General features: G+C 40.4%; 1 protein-coding gene across 2 annotated transcripts in view; it reads right to left on the reverse strand.

Moving 5' to 3' along the window:
• Positions 1 to 4250: 4250 nt before the first annotated feature.
• igf2bp2a (insulin-like growth factor 2 mRNA binding protein 2a) overlaps positions 4251 to 15005 on the reverse strand; it is a 62974-nt gene continuing 52219 nt past the window's right edge. The window contains exons 9-16 of one of the 2 annotated variants that reach the window (XM_042495013.1): positions 14736 to 14874; positions 12363 to 12497; positions 11774 to 11845; positions 10925 to 11047; positions 9661 to 9735; positions 9338 to 9469; positions 9009 to 9122; positions 4251 to 5728 (exon numbers count right to left, since the gene is read on the reverse strand). In XM_042495013.1, the coding sequence (XP_042350947.1) occupies positions 5630 to 5728; positions 9009 to 9122; positions 9338 to 9469; positions 9661 to 9735; positions 10925 to 11047; positions 11774 to 11845; positions 12363 to 12497; positions 14736 to 14874 (889 nt within the window). In that variant the 3' untranslated portion in view covers positions 4251 to 5629. The remainder of the gene's footprint in view (positions 5729 to 9008; positions 9123 to 9337; positions 9470 to 9660; positions 9736 to 10924; positions 11048 to 11773; positions 11846 to 12362; positions 12498 to 14735; positions 14875 to 15005) is intronic. The other variant, XM_042495014.1, reaches the window with a different exon arrangement.

A 15005-nucleotide genomic window follows, 5' to 3' on the forward strand; every position in this document is an offset into this window, starting at 1 on the left:
CGTGACCAGATGTCATGATATCTAATCAGCTGGATTCTTATCTGAGTGAATGTGCAGATGATTCAGCAGTGTGAGGCCTCTGGTAAATCAAGCCTTGATATTGCTTCTTTTTGCTGCCTCTTTTCACGCTCCATGTGTCTTTTGTACTGTACTGCTCCAAAGCTGCACAGTGTTATTTACAGCTCTTTCTTCTCGTGCGTTTAGATGTAAAATGTCACGTCAGCTTTTTGTTTCTTCAAATGTGTAAATTCTTATAACGTGCATTTCTCATGTGTCAGATTACAAATGTGTTGTGACATTTTTTGTTATTTCTGAGGGGAAAAAATAGCTTTATAAAACAAGAGTAAACATGAGAAACAGCATTTCTTTTTTTCAAATATTCTTTATTGCTCAGATCCAGGTTGCTCAGCAATACAGTTCACTCACAACTCAAAACAACAGCATGGCTGGTACCAGAAAGGCATGGATCCATGAGAAGGATTTTAAAAATGGATCATATGTCTGTCCAGCGCACAGTCACCAATTACCTTGAGGTGTTTGGGACCTTTTGGCCCATGGGAAATGTAGGACTTGAGGGTTTGTGACCTACTGAGGAACAAAAGGAATCTCCCAAATGGTGAAATGCAGTTAAGAAATGGATCCATGTAAAACCACTACTGGAAGTCTAGTGCTATATGAAGTGTAGTACATACTGGATCGCCTACAACAGTCTCATGCAATGCTTTGTGTTTTCCCATTAAACAACAAGACAGGACAAAAAACACTGCTGTGGTTCTGCATACATCCAACCAGACTTTACTGAATCCTTCCTCATTTTTGGATGGTTGTTGAATGCCCTCTTTTTCTGTTAAGTCGCAAAAGCAGAACAAGATTTATCAGCTTTTTTTTAAAAAAAAAAATGCAATCAGACCTGGATATTATGTCAATCCTCTGCGTGTCAGGTTCATTTATCAGTCCCTCCAGGATTTTGTGGGCTTTTTTTGGGATTGGTGCGGGCTAAAATATCTGATTTCACAGCAGCTTTGCCAAAAAATTGCAATGCACATTGCAATGGTCTGAAATTGTGACGTGCATGTTTCGTACTTCTCTCAACACTTGAAACAGATCTGGATGCAACAGCCTCTGTCATAGTGATTTGTCTGTTGCTTACGCATTTTTGTTTTGTGGTAGAGAAGTGTCAGTCGATTACGTCCACTTGTGTTCCATCACACTGTTGCAAAACAGCTTAAACTGCTCTCATGTAGAAAATTCTGATGTTATTTTTTGTTGGTGCATGCAAGCCATTCATGTTGCACGTTGGCATCCTCACAACCAGACACAAGAAAGCAAATCTGGTGACCGCCACAATTAGGCGAATTTTGGGGAAAGTTACGATGATTGGACAAAATTGAAAGCTGGCGCAGAATTTATGGAACTGGTTGAGTTAACACTACTTGTTCTGTTCGCAACAGCCCGGAGGGACTGATTTATATTGCCATTCTGATTCCCAAATCTGTTCAAAATCCAAGCTAGGATATTTTTTCAACCACAATTTAAGAGCTAGTTATTATATTGGTAGTGATCTAACAGGAATGAATATTAAAGCAAAGAATCCCAGCTACTGCTCCGGAATACATTATTAAATCAGTGTAAATGACAATAAAACCAGATCAACAAAAAAAGAAAAAAAGCCTAAACTATCCAACCACCATGTGATATGACTAACAACACAGTACACCCTCAGTGATGTGTGTAATTGTGGTTTTCTGGTACTGAGTATTAATGTATAGCAACACCCCACAAAACCTAGAAACACCAATCCTTGGAAGTTAAAAAAAAAAAAAAAGAAAAGGTTACTATCGTCTTGACAAGTTTCGCCTCAGATTGCGGTCGGCCTACGGATGTCTCAACAACCAGGACACTGTGCTCACGACACCACAGTGGGACCGAACCAGCTGGAGGGAAACCTGCACTTAACTGTGAAAAGAGCCAACACCACGAGCGACAGAGGTCTGAAGAGTCCTCTGCAATGCAAGAAAAAGAGCCTCAACTTCAAAAACTGCTCTAGAAAACTATTCCTGACAAGTCAAACAAACCATGAGTGACAAACTGCTATCTCCTGTGCTACCATGAAAAGCTGTTTTCTCCACGACATGCCCTACTACAGTGAAGCAGACCGCCACAGGAGTCACGCGTCCGAGTAGAAGCACCGTACTGCATTTGGGTGGGTAAGGTCAGGGTTTTTGAATCAGGTCTGGTGAGCCTTCATCATCAGTATGAGGTACTGTACCGGCTGTGGGGAGGCTTGCTGAAAAAGCCTCAGGCATTGTGTGAGTTTGATAGACCTTTTAATGTTTTTATTTTAGCACTGCTAGTCTGTGTTCACTGGGACAAAAATGATCCACCTCATCTGATGACAAAAAAAAAGTCTGCCCTCGAAAGAATTAAAAAAAAAAAAAAAAAATCAGCTCTCAACAGTTAAAAGAACTTCAAAGACAAACACTAACTTTCACTATTTCAGTCATTTATTTAATTCTTTTTGCCCTACATCGGTTTTAGTAACTAAAGTCAGCCTTGGATTCTGAGAGGTAATTCTGAAATGTACAGCACAACAAAAAATAAAATCGGCAGATTGGTGAGAAAACCATTTAGAGGTCAGTTTTGAGGGAAGCTGTGACACTCTAAACTTCTCCCACCATCTCTCACAACGCAGGTGCAGACCGATAAGTGTTATAGAGAGACAGAGAACGATGCATTTATGTGTGACTCTATTGTACATGTTTACAGATATACAGTTATCTTGTCGTACACAGTGACATTTCAACGACTAGAGTTGTTCTACATTCTACACAGAAGACTAGGGTTTTTAACACCATGTTCAAGAGTCCCGTCAGTGTATTTTTGCAGCTTCATGTTTTCTTCAAATCAACCCCAGAGTATGCTGTTATCAAATAGAGCTGGTAAGATTGAATTGGGTTGTTAGAAAAATTCTTCTTTTTTTCACAAGTGAATAAACTTCATTGTTTTTTTTTTTTTTAAGTTTAAAAAAACCTGGAGGTACAGTTGGGAAAAACAGGAGGTACAGTTTCTGTTTCGATCAACTGATTTGTATCTTTGATGGTGAAATCAGTACACAACATCCACATTCAGAACCACTTCGGGCAGGTATGTACCCCTTAGATCCTGCTCTTCATTCCTTTCTAGCAACTTGGAAATCCTTTTTGACGTGTATCATTTAGAGGTTGTATGGCGTCCAGGCAAAGACAGTCCAACAGAGTTGACTACGGTTTACAAAGTTTCACTAGTCGGCTGGACCTGAAGAGTTTTAGCGATTACTGTAGATCTTTTCTCTTGATCTTTTTTTTTTCATTAAAAAAGAAAATTAAAAACGCTCAAAATGATCAGTTAACAAGGCATACAAAATGTGGAAAAAGGGGAAATGAAAGATTGGACTGAGGTACCCTGAAGCCTGAGGTAGATCACAATACTGACATGCGCACTGTTCACATCCTGACCAAAGTTAACGCGGTGGTTCACTTTACTGTTCTCCTATTTTTTCAGGTTTTTTTAATTTATATTATTATTCATAGTCTAGTTTTCAAGAAAATAAACACTTCCCTTCAAAATAATATGGCAGTGTCCCACTGAGGAAAAAAAGAAAAGGACTCTTTTTTGTTTCTTATCAATAGCTCTCATCACAAAATAGGAAAAAAATAGATTCATAAATATTACTCTCTCTTTTTATATATATATACACACACACACATGCGCACACGCACATGTACACACACACACACACGGAGGAAGCTGTGCGTATTGGCAATAACCTTGCGTCTGGAAGATGAAGCTGATGGGTGATGTCTGAAAGGTGACAAAATAAGGCAACAAGCTTCCATGGTCTCCAAAGTAAAAGCACAAAGGGACACCAGGACCTGCGTGTCCAGCAGAGCACTCGGAGAGCGGTCGGCCAGCTCGCCAAAATAAAACAAACTAAAAAAGAAAAGAGCGAGAGTGAGAATGACAATCTGTGTGTCTGTGCCTCTGGCCTGGCCTGCTGGACACGGCAGGGGTGATATTTCTAAAAAGGCTGCATATCGTACATTCACAGCTGTCATGCCGTTTTAGAAAGCTCCCTGACAAGAGAGGGTTAAAGCCAAACGCGGCTGCGGTCACGTTTGCGTTTGTGTGTGTACCACAGGTCATACAGTGGCTCCCCATAAACCACCCCCCCCCCCCCCCCTCCCCTCCCCAACCACCTTCTAACCCCTAAAACTTTTTCTTACTGCCACTCCACACACCACGAGTCTGCACCCTCCCTTAAACCCCTTTTCTGGGCTGTCGGCCCTCGTGACGTCCTCATAAGGCCGAGCGTGTGGCGGTGCACATTCAAATTGACTAATTAACAAGCAAATTGCACCTTTTTTTTCTTTTTTTTTTAAGATGTCAATTTTTGCTCTGATCGTCAAGTAGAATGCATTTAAAAACATTCTTTTGATTATTTTTTAATATGAGGACAAGCATGAATGTAGATATAGTCTACTGTACAGCATGGGAGTGATACCAGTTTGCTGGTTAAAAAAAAATCCCTCTGTTGCATTTAACCTCTGTTGAGTGAAAGTGGCAGTCAGTTCAATGTTATCAAAAGGCTACGGAAAAAAAAGTTTCTTCACAACAAATATTTTTATCCTATTAAAAAAAAAACAAACACAATGCCGGATGAGAGAGAGTGATGAGAAAGTGAAGCAGAAATAAGCAGAAAAGAAAGAAATTAAAAAAAAAAAAAAAAAAGAGTGTAGCATCAGATATGAATGGTGCGAGACATTTCAAAGGGACGTTATCTTTTGCGTTGGCACACACACAGGCTTGTTACAAAGACTCAGAACCATTCACCATTTTTACTTATAGGGTTTTTTTTTCTTTTTGATTTCAGTGGCCTATAATGTGAACAAACAAGGGAATCGGCTGTATGTGGTTGTCACAGCCCAGTCAATCTCTGGAACAAGCAAAAATATTAAAAAACTACACCAAGCTGTACTGTCATTTCATAGAAAAATAACAGTGCACTCTCTCAGTGTGTATCAATATACTTTTCTACTCTGTGTTAATACTGCTAAGGATATTTAATCTTGCAATCTGAATATCTCAAACTCTTGTGAGAGAAGGCGTCCATTGTCACTCGCTCTCGTTCTAACCGTAAATATCAATCACAATGCCTCGTATACGTTCGTGTTAATACAGTTGCTTTATCAGTTTGTTAGGCCTATGTTAGTCCAACTAAAGAGATAACGTTATGCAGGGCGACATACTACTTCCTGTTTACCTTTTAATCTGTGAAGAAGTTCCCAAATCCTCTGCCATTTCAACCTTTCTTGTAGATTTTTTTTTTTTTTTTTGGTCTTTTTTGTAGTACATTTTATCAGTATGGTTTCTCCCACTCTCTATCTGCTCTCACAGGGCTGGCAGTGCACACAATGCCCTCAGCCTTTGGCTCTCACTTGTTTCCCCCCTTTCGAAGTTCTTTGGTTTTGATCCCGGTGCTGCTGGTCTGCCCTGCATGTCCCCCGTGGCCTTGGCCTTTGTCTTGGTAGGTCTCTGTCTGTTTGGGAGGGCTACATTCATTGGCTGGCGCCCACTTGAGCCACCCCGCTGGTCACTTGGAGTGGTACGGTGACACGGCGGCGCCCTGCTGGTGCTTCTGTTCCTGCTGTTTGACCTGTTGAATGATCTCCCGGATCTTCCTCTGTGCAGTCTGTCAGAGGGATGTCACATGCAGGACCAGGTGTTAATTGATACATTAAAAAGTGGCCATGAAAATAATGGACGATTAAATAAACAAAAAAAAAAAATTAGAAAGACTGATTTAACTGAATCCTATATGTAAATTGATTTAGTTAAAATCTAGAAATATACTGTTCGTGTACACATAGCTGTCATTGTTTTATGATTTCCAAAAGCTTGGAAAGTGGGTAAATCTCCTGTTTCTTTACAAGTTTAAAAGACACCTGCCAGTCAATTAGAAATGAGTATTTTCTGTATTATAAATCTTATCATAAAGTACACGTGCCAACAGTAACTGTTGCTGGCTCACTTTGAAAGCTGTCATTAAACATGAAGACAATTTAACCACATGCCGTCTTTTTATTTTGTTAAAGGCAATGTATAGTCACCTCAGACAGGTGTTTTCACTTGTGCTGATTAATTAAGCCTTTTCTCTGTAGCATGTGGGTGACTTCAGACTAGGTTTGACAGTTTTACACCTTAATACTTCCTATTAGCGCATGAAGCCTGGTGACATCATGTCATTTTCACTCACCTTCAACCTGAGCAAAGGTCTAATTAGACAAAATAACAAACACCTGTCCACTACATTACATGTAAAACACAACATTTTACTTTATCTACCGTTTTTTTCTTTCTTTTCTTCATTTTAAATTTCTGTTTCATTCAATTGTTGTTGCAGATGAACTGCTACAAAGTTGCACAAAGTTATGGTTTTAGTTTATATTATTACACCCATGCTACACTCAAATAGGTGTTCTGAGTTTCCAGTTGACTACTACTCGTCTCCGGTCTAAACTGTGTGGGCGTGTACAGACAGTGTGCAAACATGAACTGAAATCTATCCGACTGTTGTACACCAAAGATAAAGATTCAGCACGGAAGCCAGGAGCACATAATGACAAAATGACAGGTGAGAGTAAATTCCTCATGTTTTGTAGTTTTACTGCATAAATGAGGATTTCTTGAAATCTTGTGAATTAACTCACATTCTTGAGCATCACCAACAATGATTGTATCATATGTTTTTCAGCATATGAATGACTTCTTGGCATTCCTCTGTTCTATTTGTGACTACGCCACCTGCATGACGACCTGCTGCGACTGACCACACGTGTTCGTTTACAGCAGGGGTGCCAAACTCATTTTAGGTCACCGGCCATATACAGCCTATAGGATCGCAAAATGCAAACAAAAAACAAAAAGGCGGTGATTTATTAACCTAAAATCACAACTGAAACTAAGAGTAATAAAAGTCCCAGGAAAAATGAGCAAAAAGTAACTGAGGTATGGAACAACTGAAAAGACAAATGACAGCCTCACAGCAAGCTGCCGCTGAATATCATCCTCCCAGTCAATGCCCAGGTGGCTTCCTTTAACCCCTCTTAGCCACACCCTAATTGGATTGATCCACTACATGGGGGTGGGGCAAACCAAAAAGTGGAATAAATCTTAAACCTGATTGTAACAGGCCAACATCAACAGTTAACTGGCAAAATATTTACACATAAGCCAGAATCAATATATCTGTCTTTCTAGGATGAATTATGCTCCCAAATCTGTCAGTTAACATCGTGTGATCACCCAGCCAGAGGAAATCAGACTGCTGAGCCCTCCCCCTCTGTCCTCAGCTCAGGCTGCCAGCGACCACAGTGACACTGGTGAACAAAGGCCAAAATCATCACAATCATCAATAAACCAGCTTGAAACAAAAAGAAAAAACAAACACAGAAACCTGGTTAATGAATAACCTATTTTGTCAGACATTTCATTGATAAAAGTGGAGATTAGGCACCTAATTGATAACTTAACGCTGACTAACAAGGCACAGGTGGCCTATTCAAGCCTGCGTACAGTAGGCAGGTTTCCATTACAGATTTGCGCAAAAATTAAGCGATATTTTCAAAATGTTGACCAAACATACGCGCGAGGTGACTGCGTTTCCTTTGAGTAACGTCATGCAACTTTTCTCACGGTGTTATGTGACTTCTTCTCTGGTGATAACATTCCAAGAAGCATGGTGATGGATGTTCAAAATATTAGCGGGTTTATTTCTACTGCAGTCACCGCACTAGCCGTCATTTTATTTCGTCATTATTTGACATACATAGGTGTGTTCTGCAAGCCATAATGGAAAGGCAAGCCCCTTATACTGTGGAGCAGCCACTTATGAGGGATTTCTGGGAGGTGATAGCCCACGATTTCACAGAGGAATTGTGGATTCAAAACTTCCAGATGATCTGCTCAGGTTTTGAAGAGTTATGCGATGCAATTACACCTCTTGTCGCGCCTGCTGCATCATGCCCGACGGAGCCAGTTCCTGCTTTTTTCTGCTATGCTAGCGCATGCCATAGCATGCTGCGAGTTATAAAAATGAAAAGTGTTTCAATTGCAGTTTTTCAAAATACAGCTTTTTCGAATCACCTGAAATACCACCTCATGCGAGCGTGTAAACTTTTTTGCGATAAATGGAAGTTTGAAAGTGTTTCACATATTTTATATTAGCAATTTCAATTTGGGCAATTTGAGGGTTAATGTAAACTTGCCTACTGACTGCTGTTGAGGATCTGTGCACGTCAATGTGTGTTGAGAGAACCTTCTCACACAGTCCAATTTGATCTCAAGTAGGCAGGACCAGTAAAACCATTACATGAAGTCTGATACAGATTCTTGTGCATCAAAGCAGCTTAGTGACAATTATTTGCTCAATGTTCAATATTTTTAAATATGGCCACAGCAAGTATTCATAGTTTATTTGGAGAACTGTATTCTGGTCAGCATGGAAAAGAGTCTAAAGCATAATTTTACATGCAGAAGGCAACTCACTGTTCACCAGCACATCAATATTAGGCAGCCCCTCCAGGATATCCGGTTGTTGCAGCTGAACAATTAACGCAATTTCAACCATCTTCCATGAATTTTGCATATGACCATGCAATCCACCGGTGTTCTGCACCAAAGCGCGGGTAAACTGCAATTATTTTTGCCAATTCAACTTGCTCTTGCAATTTCATTGCAAAAAGGGGGTAAAAATAATGGCATCATGCATTGCAATGTTTGTTTTTTTTGAAAAATCTGCCATGAAATCAGGCATTTTAGGCTGAAATAATCCCAAAAAAGCCCGCAAGGTCCTGGAGGGACTGATTAGACATGCAATATCATCCAGTGGTCTGGATTGGAGCCTTTGGCAAGCCAGTTCTGGTCTGTTTGACACTCCAAGTTCATATAGCCTTAAAGCTTATTCTGCGTACCTGGCTGGCAAAGAAATGCCCGCTGATTTTCACAAAGACCTCGTCGTTCTCGTCTGGAGTTTGGTCCCGTGGCACGATGACCTCAGCACTCGTAAGATTCTGCAGCTCATTTACCTGGATGACAAAAGACCTCAGCGTTCATCGTCTTGCTTTAAATTTCACCTCCAGCCTCACTTACAAAACACACTAACATTATAAACTGATGAAAGAAGATGAACAGAGATGAAACCTAAAAAGCTATTTAATGCTTTTGTTAAAATGATGTACACAAATGCAGCTGTTCCAACCTTAATTATAACTCTTTAAGTTCAGTTCCAGCATCAACTCACCGTCTTGCCGCCTTTGCCGATGACCCTGCCAGCTGCAGTTGAGGGAACCTTGATGTGCGTCTCCAGTTTGACCTCCTCCTTTGCCGAGACGAAGTTCTCCTCTTTCAGCTTCCCAAATATCCGACCTTGGGCCTGGTATACAGAGAAGGAAATGAGGCAAGAGACTGGGGGAAAATCTAATGATCCACGGCTGTTTATGATAGCACAGGATAAACTGAATAAGAATTTTAAGTAGTTTTATCCACAGAGTGGTTATAAACAGTTTCAACATTAAATCATTTAATTTCAGCGCTTATTCATGCATACCTTCATTGTGTTTTTACCTTAAACTGAGCCTCTGGGGGTCCAGTAATGATAACCATTCTCTCAGGGCCATCTGGGTGTTCTGGTGGGGCAATCTGATACAAGCACACATACGCATGCACGGATGAACACACACACACACACACACACACACAGGGCACAGAGATCTTGCTCAGTGGTAATTCAGTGTTGAATCAGAGTTTCTATAGCTTAAATCATGTAAGATTTGAGACCCTCGAGACTTTTTTAACTGTTTGAAACCTGAGCAAATTGGCTTGATTTCTTTCAAAAACACGGGAAGAAGGCAATAAGCAACTTAAGAAGAAATTACCCAAAAATCAGCAAGATAAAAGAAAAAAAGTATTTAAAAAAACAACAAAAATAAACAAGGACCTGATAAAAGTGCTTAAAAATAGTAATTATTCTGAAACATAATTGTAAATATGTAATTATGATAATAGAAAATACATATGCTGGACATTTTTCCTTGACTTTTTCAAAAACTAATTTTCTAAAAATCTACAAAATCTTTGCAGACATTGCTTACATTATTACTCAATGCCTTTTCTCCCATGTTTTTGATGAAGAAATCAAACTAATATGCTTTGTGTTCAAATGTATAAATAATTTTGTATGAACACAGCTCAAGAAAAGTCAGAGAAAAGTGAAGTTGATCCAGGTTCCAAAGGGTTAATGCCACTCGGAATGAAATTTAAGAAGAACCCAATATGAGGCAGAGTAAGGCAGAGCAGGTCAGGTCATGCTTTTACTATGTAAGACTCTAATGCAAAAACCATTTGGTAAGACGGAAAAATAAAGATGTTAACAAATTATATTGACATTTTACATTACAATGTCCAAAAAAGGGATTCATAATCCCCTCTCTTAGTATTTTGAGACTTTTGAAAGACTTATTCAACACTTTTTAAGATCTATTAATGCCTTATTTTTTTAAAAAAATGTAGGCTGCTGTCTATGACTTTTTAAGGATCCACCCTGTGAATCATCTGAAAAGTCTGCAAATTCCTACAAATGGATAGCTTTAGATTACGTTATGAGAATTCACTGACCAGCTGTCCCACCTCTCCAGATGGGCCTTGAGGGGATTTCTGAAATGCTCAGCTCACTACTCATCTCCTTTGTTGACCATAAATAACTAACATCCTCAGCTGTGGTCCATGACATGCTGCTGACTCAGCCACCACTGACTGCCAACTTGTTAGTTAACTCCACCTTAAGGCGCGATGTGAAGCTTTAAAGAATGCACGCTGATCACAAACCCACCTTGATGGAAGCTCCGGCAAAGTGGGCGAGTTGTTTGATGTGCTGGCCCTTCTTGCCGATCAGGGCCCCGACTGCCTGAGTTGGAATAAAGAGGTAGACAACCTCCTGTTCTGGAGCCTGATGCTGGAGAACAAAAAAATTACATAAAGAAAAATATAGTTTGCTAAAATCTTATTCAACTCTGCTGCCGACTGTGGCGGAGAAAAACATTTCAAAAGTGTTTCAAACAAAAATTTTGATGAAACTCATCAGATAGCTGAAGAGCAGCCAAAAACGATGACACCACATGCAAGGGAAGCTAAATTGAGCTCTCTTCAAGGGTTTTCTCTTTAGGTAAACATGCCGCTCTGGCTCAGTCTGAACGGAATATTTCCTATTAGGCCCAATGGTTGCGCTATGTTTTTGTTATTTTTAACATGGTAACACTCATGTACTCGAGGTTTATGAAGTGAATTTTTTTATGAGCCACAGCACAACTCTGGGTTGAAAAGTCCCCCTCCAGAAATATTTGTGGTGTTCTGGTGACTGGGTGATGGTACGCAGGAATGCCAGACTCACTGTTCGCTTACTGGGAGGTTGTCATGCGTCCTTATGTCTCCCTGCCCATTAGTCCTACGTCTTCCTTTTTATTACTTGATACTATGGCAGTCCCTCCCATGTACTTGCAAATAGACTTTCCTCAGCAGCTCAGAAAACCTGAGCTTGAGGCTTTTTCTAAGCTTTCATGTGCAAAAAAATCCTTAACTATTAAAATATTTATCTAGCTTCACAAAAAAAAGAAAGAAATTCGTGGTCACATCTCTAATCACCAAGGCAACACTGACTGTAGTGCAGATTTACGGGACATACTGAGTATTGGTGGGTGATGGCACTTCCTGGAGGAACCCCGTACAGGCCACTGAGATGTGAAGGAGAGTGACTCTGAAAGTGACAAGCAGAGCGATCAGATGACACACTTGCAGTCACATGCACAGCTCAAGCTCTTATTAGGGGGAATTTCAGGGCATAAACTCACAGTGAATCACACACTAGCTTTCTTGACTATGAAGCACGCAAAGGCATTCTCACACACTGTCTCACACCACTTTGGCCCGATCTCATCAGGCAATGAGTGGAGACTTTGTTTTACAGACAAACTGACTCATCTCTGGAGAAGATGGGGGAATTCTACTTCTTTCAAACTGTGTACGACATCATGCAGGAAGACCTGAGTCAACACCGTGTTGTTTTTTCTAAAAGCACTTCAGGGGGAACCTGGTTTACCACATGTTGAAGACAAATTGCTTTATCGAGTCAAAATGAATCCCTGCAAGAGGGCGTGCATCGCTGCACTGGGCAGGTAAAACCATCAAAGTCTTTCTAAAGTAAACATTTTTAAAATCTGTTTTTCACCACCTTTTATGGCTGTGAGCAGAGGTTATAAAAAGCATAAACTCACTAAGAATGGGTTGTATCCTGGTGCCACAGGGGGCACTGCACCACGTGGTCCTGCAGCCGGGGGCAGCACCGGCAGACCAGAGGAGAAGATGCCCAGAGCATTCAGGTTCAATCCTGGGATCAGGTTGGCCTGTTGCTGTGCAGAAGAAAAAAGGCAAGTTTTCGCCAAGAGTTGGAAAATACATTAATACAGTTTACAGTAACAGAAAACTATTCAATAGCGAGCACAACACAACAGACAACTGTCTGCTGATAAGAGGTCAAAGAAAAACAAAACAGGGGAAAAATGGATGGCACTTTCTACTTTCTTTGATTTAAAAATATGTTTTAAGTAACAAACAAAAGGTCCTTGATTCGATCTAATTTCACCGTTGTATTTGAATGTTTTTCTGTACATCTCTTTAACGGAGAATTTTAACTGCAAAATGAACAGTTTGGGAATCTCTGAGCATAGGACTGGATAAATGCAACTTGAATTTTGCTCCAAGATTTGTGTGAGGGTCTGTAAACAGATGTTTTGATTTTGTTTTGCTGTTAAACGTGGTTCCCTTAATGACGTCAGTTAATGAAAAATGTTTGCTTGATAAATGAAGAACTTTTTAAATCATCAATCGAGCAATAACAGTAAACATTCTCTGGTTCCAGTTTCTTAATTTTAAGCATTTTGCTGCTTTTCTTTGTTTCTTTCGGTTTGTTGTCATTTCGGTTTTGGTTGTTTTTTAGACACAAATCAAGCAATCTAAAGACGTCAACTTGCGCTCTGGGAAATAATAACAGGCATTTTTCACTATTTTCATATGCCAAATTATTAACTGTTTTATTATCTGAATTATATGATTGTATTCTGTCCTCAATATTGATTAATAACAACTGCTAACATGGTTCTCATCATCATGAATCTGGAAAGTGAAAAAAAAAGTTTATAAGGGTAAATAAGGTGCCAGAGTGCATAAAACAAACATAAAAACATAGCTTGTTCATAAAATTAAAAAAAAAAAAAAAAAAAAAAATCTGGGGAAAGATCCCCATGGACACCCAAATAAGGTCTGGGATTTTTAGAAAGAAAAAAATCTCTGATTCCAGCTTCTTTAATGTGAATATTTTCTGGTTTCTTTACTTTGAGGATGCCGTCTTCGGGAAACTGACTGACTTTTTCCACAACTTTGGATAGATAATCGAAAGATTATTCAACAATGAAAATAATCATTTATAGCAGCCTGACTGTCCAGTTAAAATCGTGAATCTAAAACTTTGGGTGATTTTTAACTTTTCAGATAAAATGAAGCATTGTTTGTTGTGGGTGGTAAAAATTCTCAGACTTCTTGAGCTACATTAACCATTTAAAAACCCACCGCACTATCTGAAAAATGCACTGTCACAATGCTAAAAACAGGGCTGTTTGCTGTCGTGATGGCACAACAGAGATATTTCTCCCTCAAAGTCAAGTCAGCTATTGTGGTTTCATGTCCGTGCAGAGACACGCGGCCTCCTTTCACTTCCTTGTTCCTTGAAAGCTTTGTGTAATGTCCACAGCGTCACGCTAGATGGCCCTCACCGCTTACTGTAGAGTCGACGCTCAGCCCGACAGGTGCCAGAACTGCTCTCACCAAGCCAGTACAATTTAACCGCATGCTGCGTGCTACTTCTTGATGATTGTTTCTCAGCCAATATTTGGACAATCGAAACGAAGGAGAACACTGGCAGCTCATGTGAAAGCAGCAACGATGCTGAGATACAAATTCTGAGTAACTGCTGTTGATCGTAACGAGCATCATCATCATCATCACAGTGAATGCACTTTATCGGCATTCATCTGTGTATGACAGGGAGTGTGCACCACGTGATATCATCATCACTATCTCTTCCTCTGAGGTTGACCTCTCCGGCTGGCTGCAGCATTGGTGATGTCATTGGGGCAGCAGTGTGAAAGAGGAGCTGGGTGAGAGAGCGGCCTACAGATATCAGATGGATGCTGGGAAACGCAGTGTGTTACAGCAGGAACACAGACACACACACAGCGGGGAAGTGAGTGTGAGTCAGAGGCTTCGTGGAACAGGCACACACACACATGTACGCAGACACGCTGTGCTTTAACACTTGCTGATGAGCTATTCAGCGATCGTTTACCGTTATCCATTTACCACGCTGACAACGACGTGATTACTAATGCTGGTGGTAACATGCACTGAATGGGGAGGCGGTATCATCCTACTGTATATCATCACTCCCTCACCGTTGTTCACCTGTCAGGCTGTGTGAGTCAACCCGAGATCATAACCAAACACACACACACACACACACACGCACGCACACGCACACGCACACACTGAATGTTCAAGAGGCCCGCAGATTGTAACCTTTAAACTCAACTTACGTTTATAGCAGCAATGTCATTCTCGTGGGATTCCCTCAGTTTTTTACTGATCTCCACCTCGGCTTTACACAGCGACTCTATGGTGCTGCCCTTCACCGTGATGGTCCTCTCAAGGTTGTAAATAGTTAAGTCTTGTAACCTGCAAGGGAGAGCGCGCACACACACACACACACACACACACACACACACACAAATAAGTATATGCATTTGCAACTACAAATTTGGAGAACACAAACTCAAATTGCACTCAGTTTCCTCAGAAGGTGGATA

The sequence above is a fragment of the Plectropomus leopardus genome, chromosome 10 (genome assembly GCF_008729295.1).
Source record: "Plectropomus leopardus isolate mb chromosome 10, YSFRI_Pleo_2.0, whole genome shotgun sequence".
In the NCBI taxonomy this organism is placed as follows: Eukaryota; Metazoa; Chordata; class Actinopteri; order Perciformes; family Serranidae; genus Plectropomus; species Plectropomus leopardus.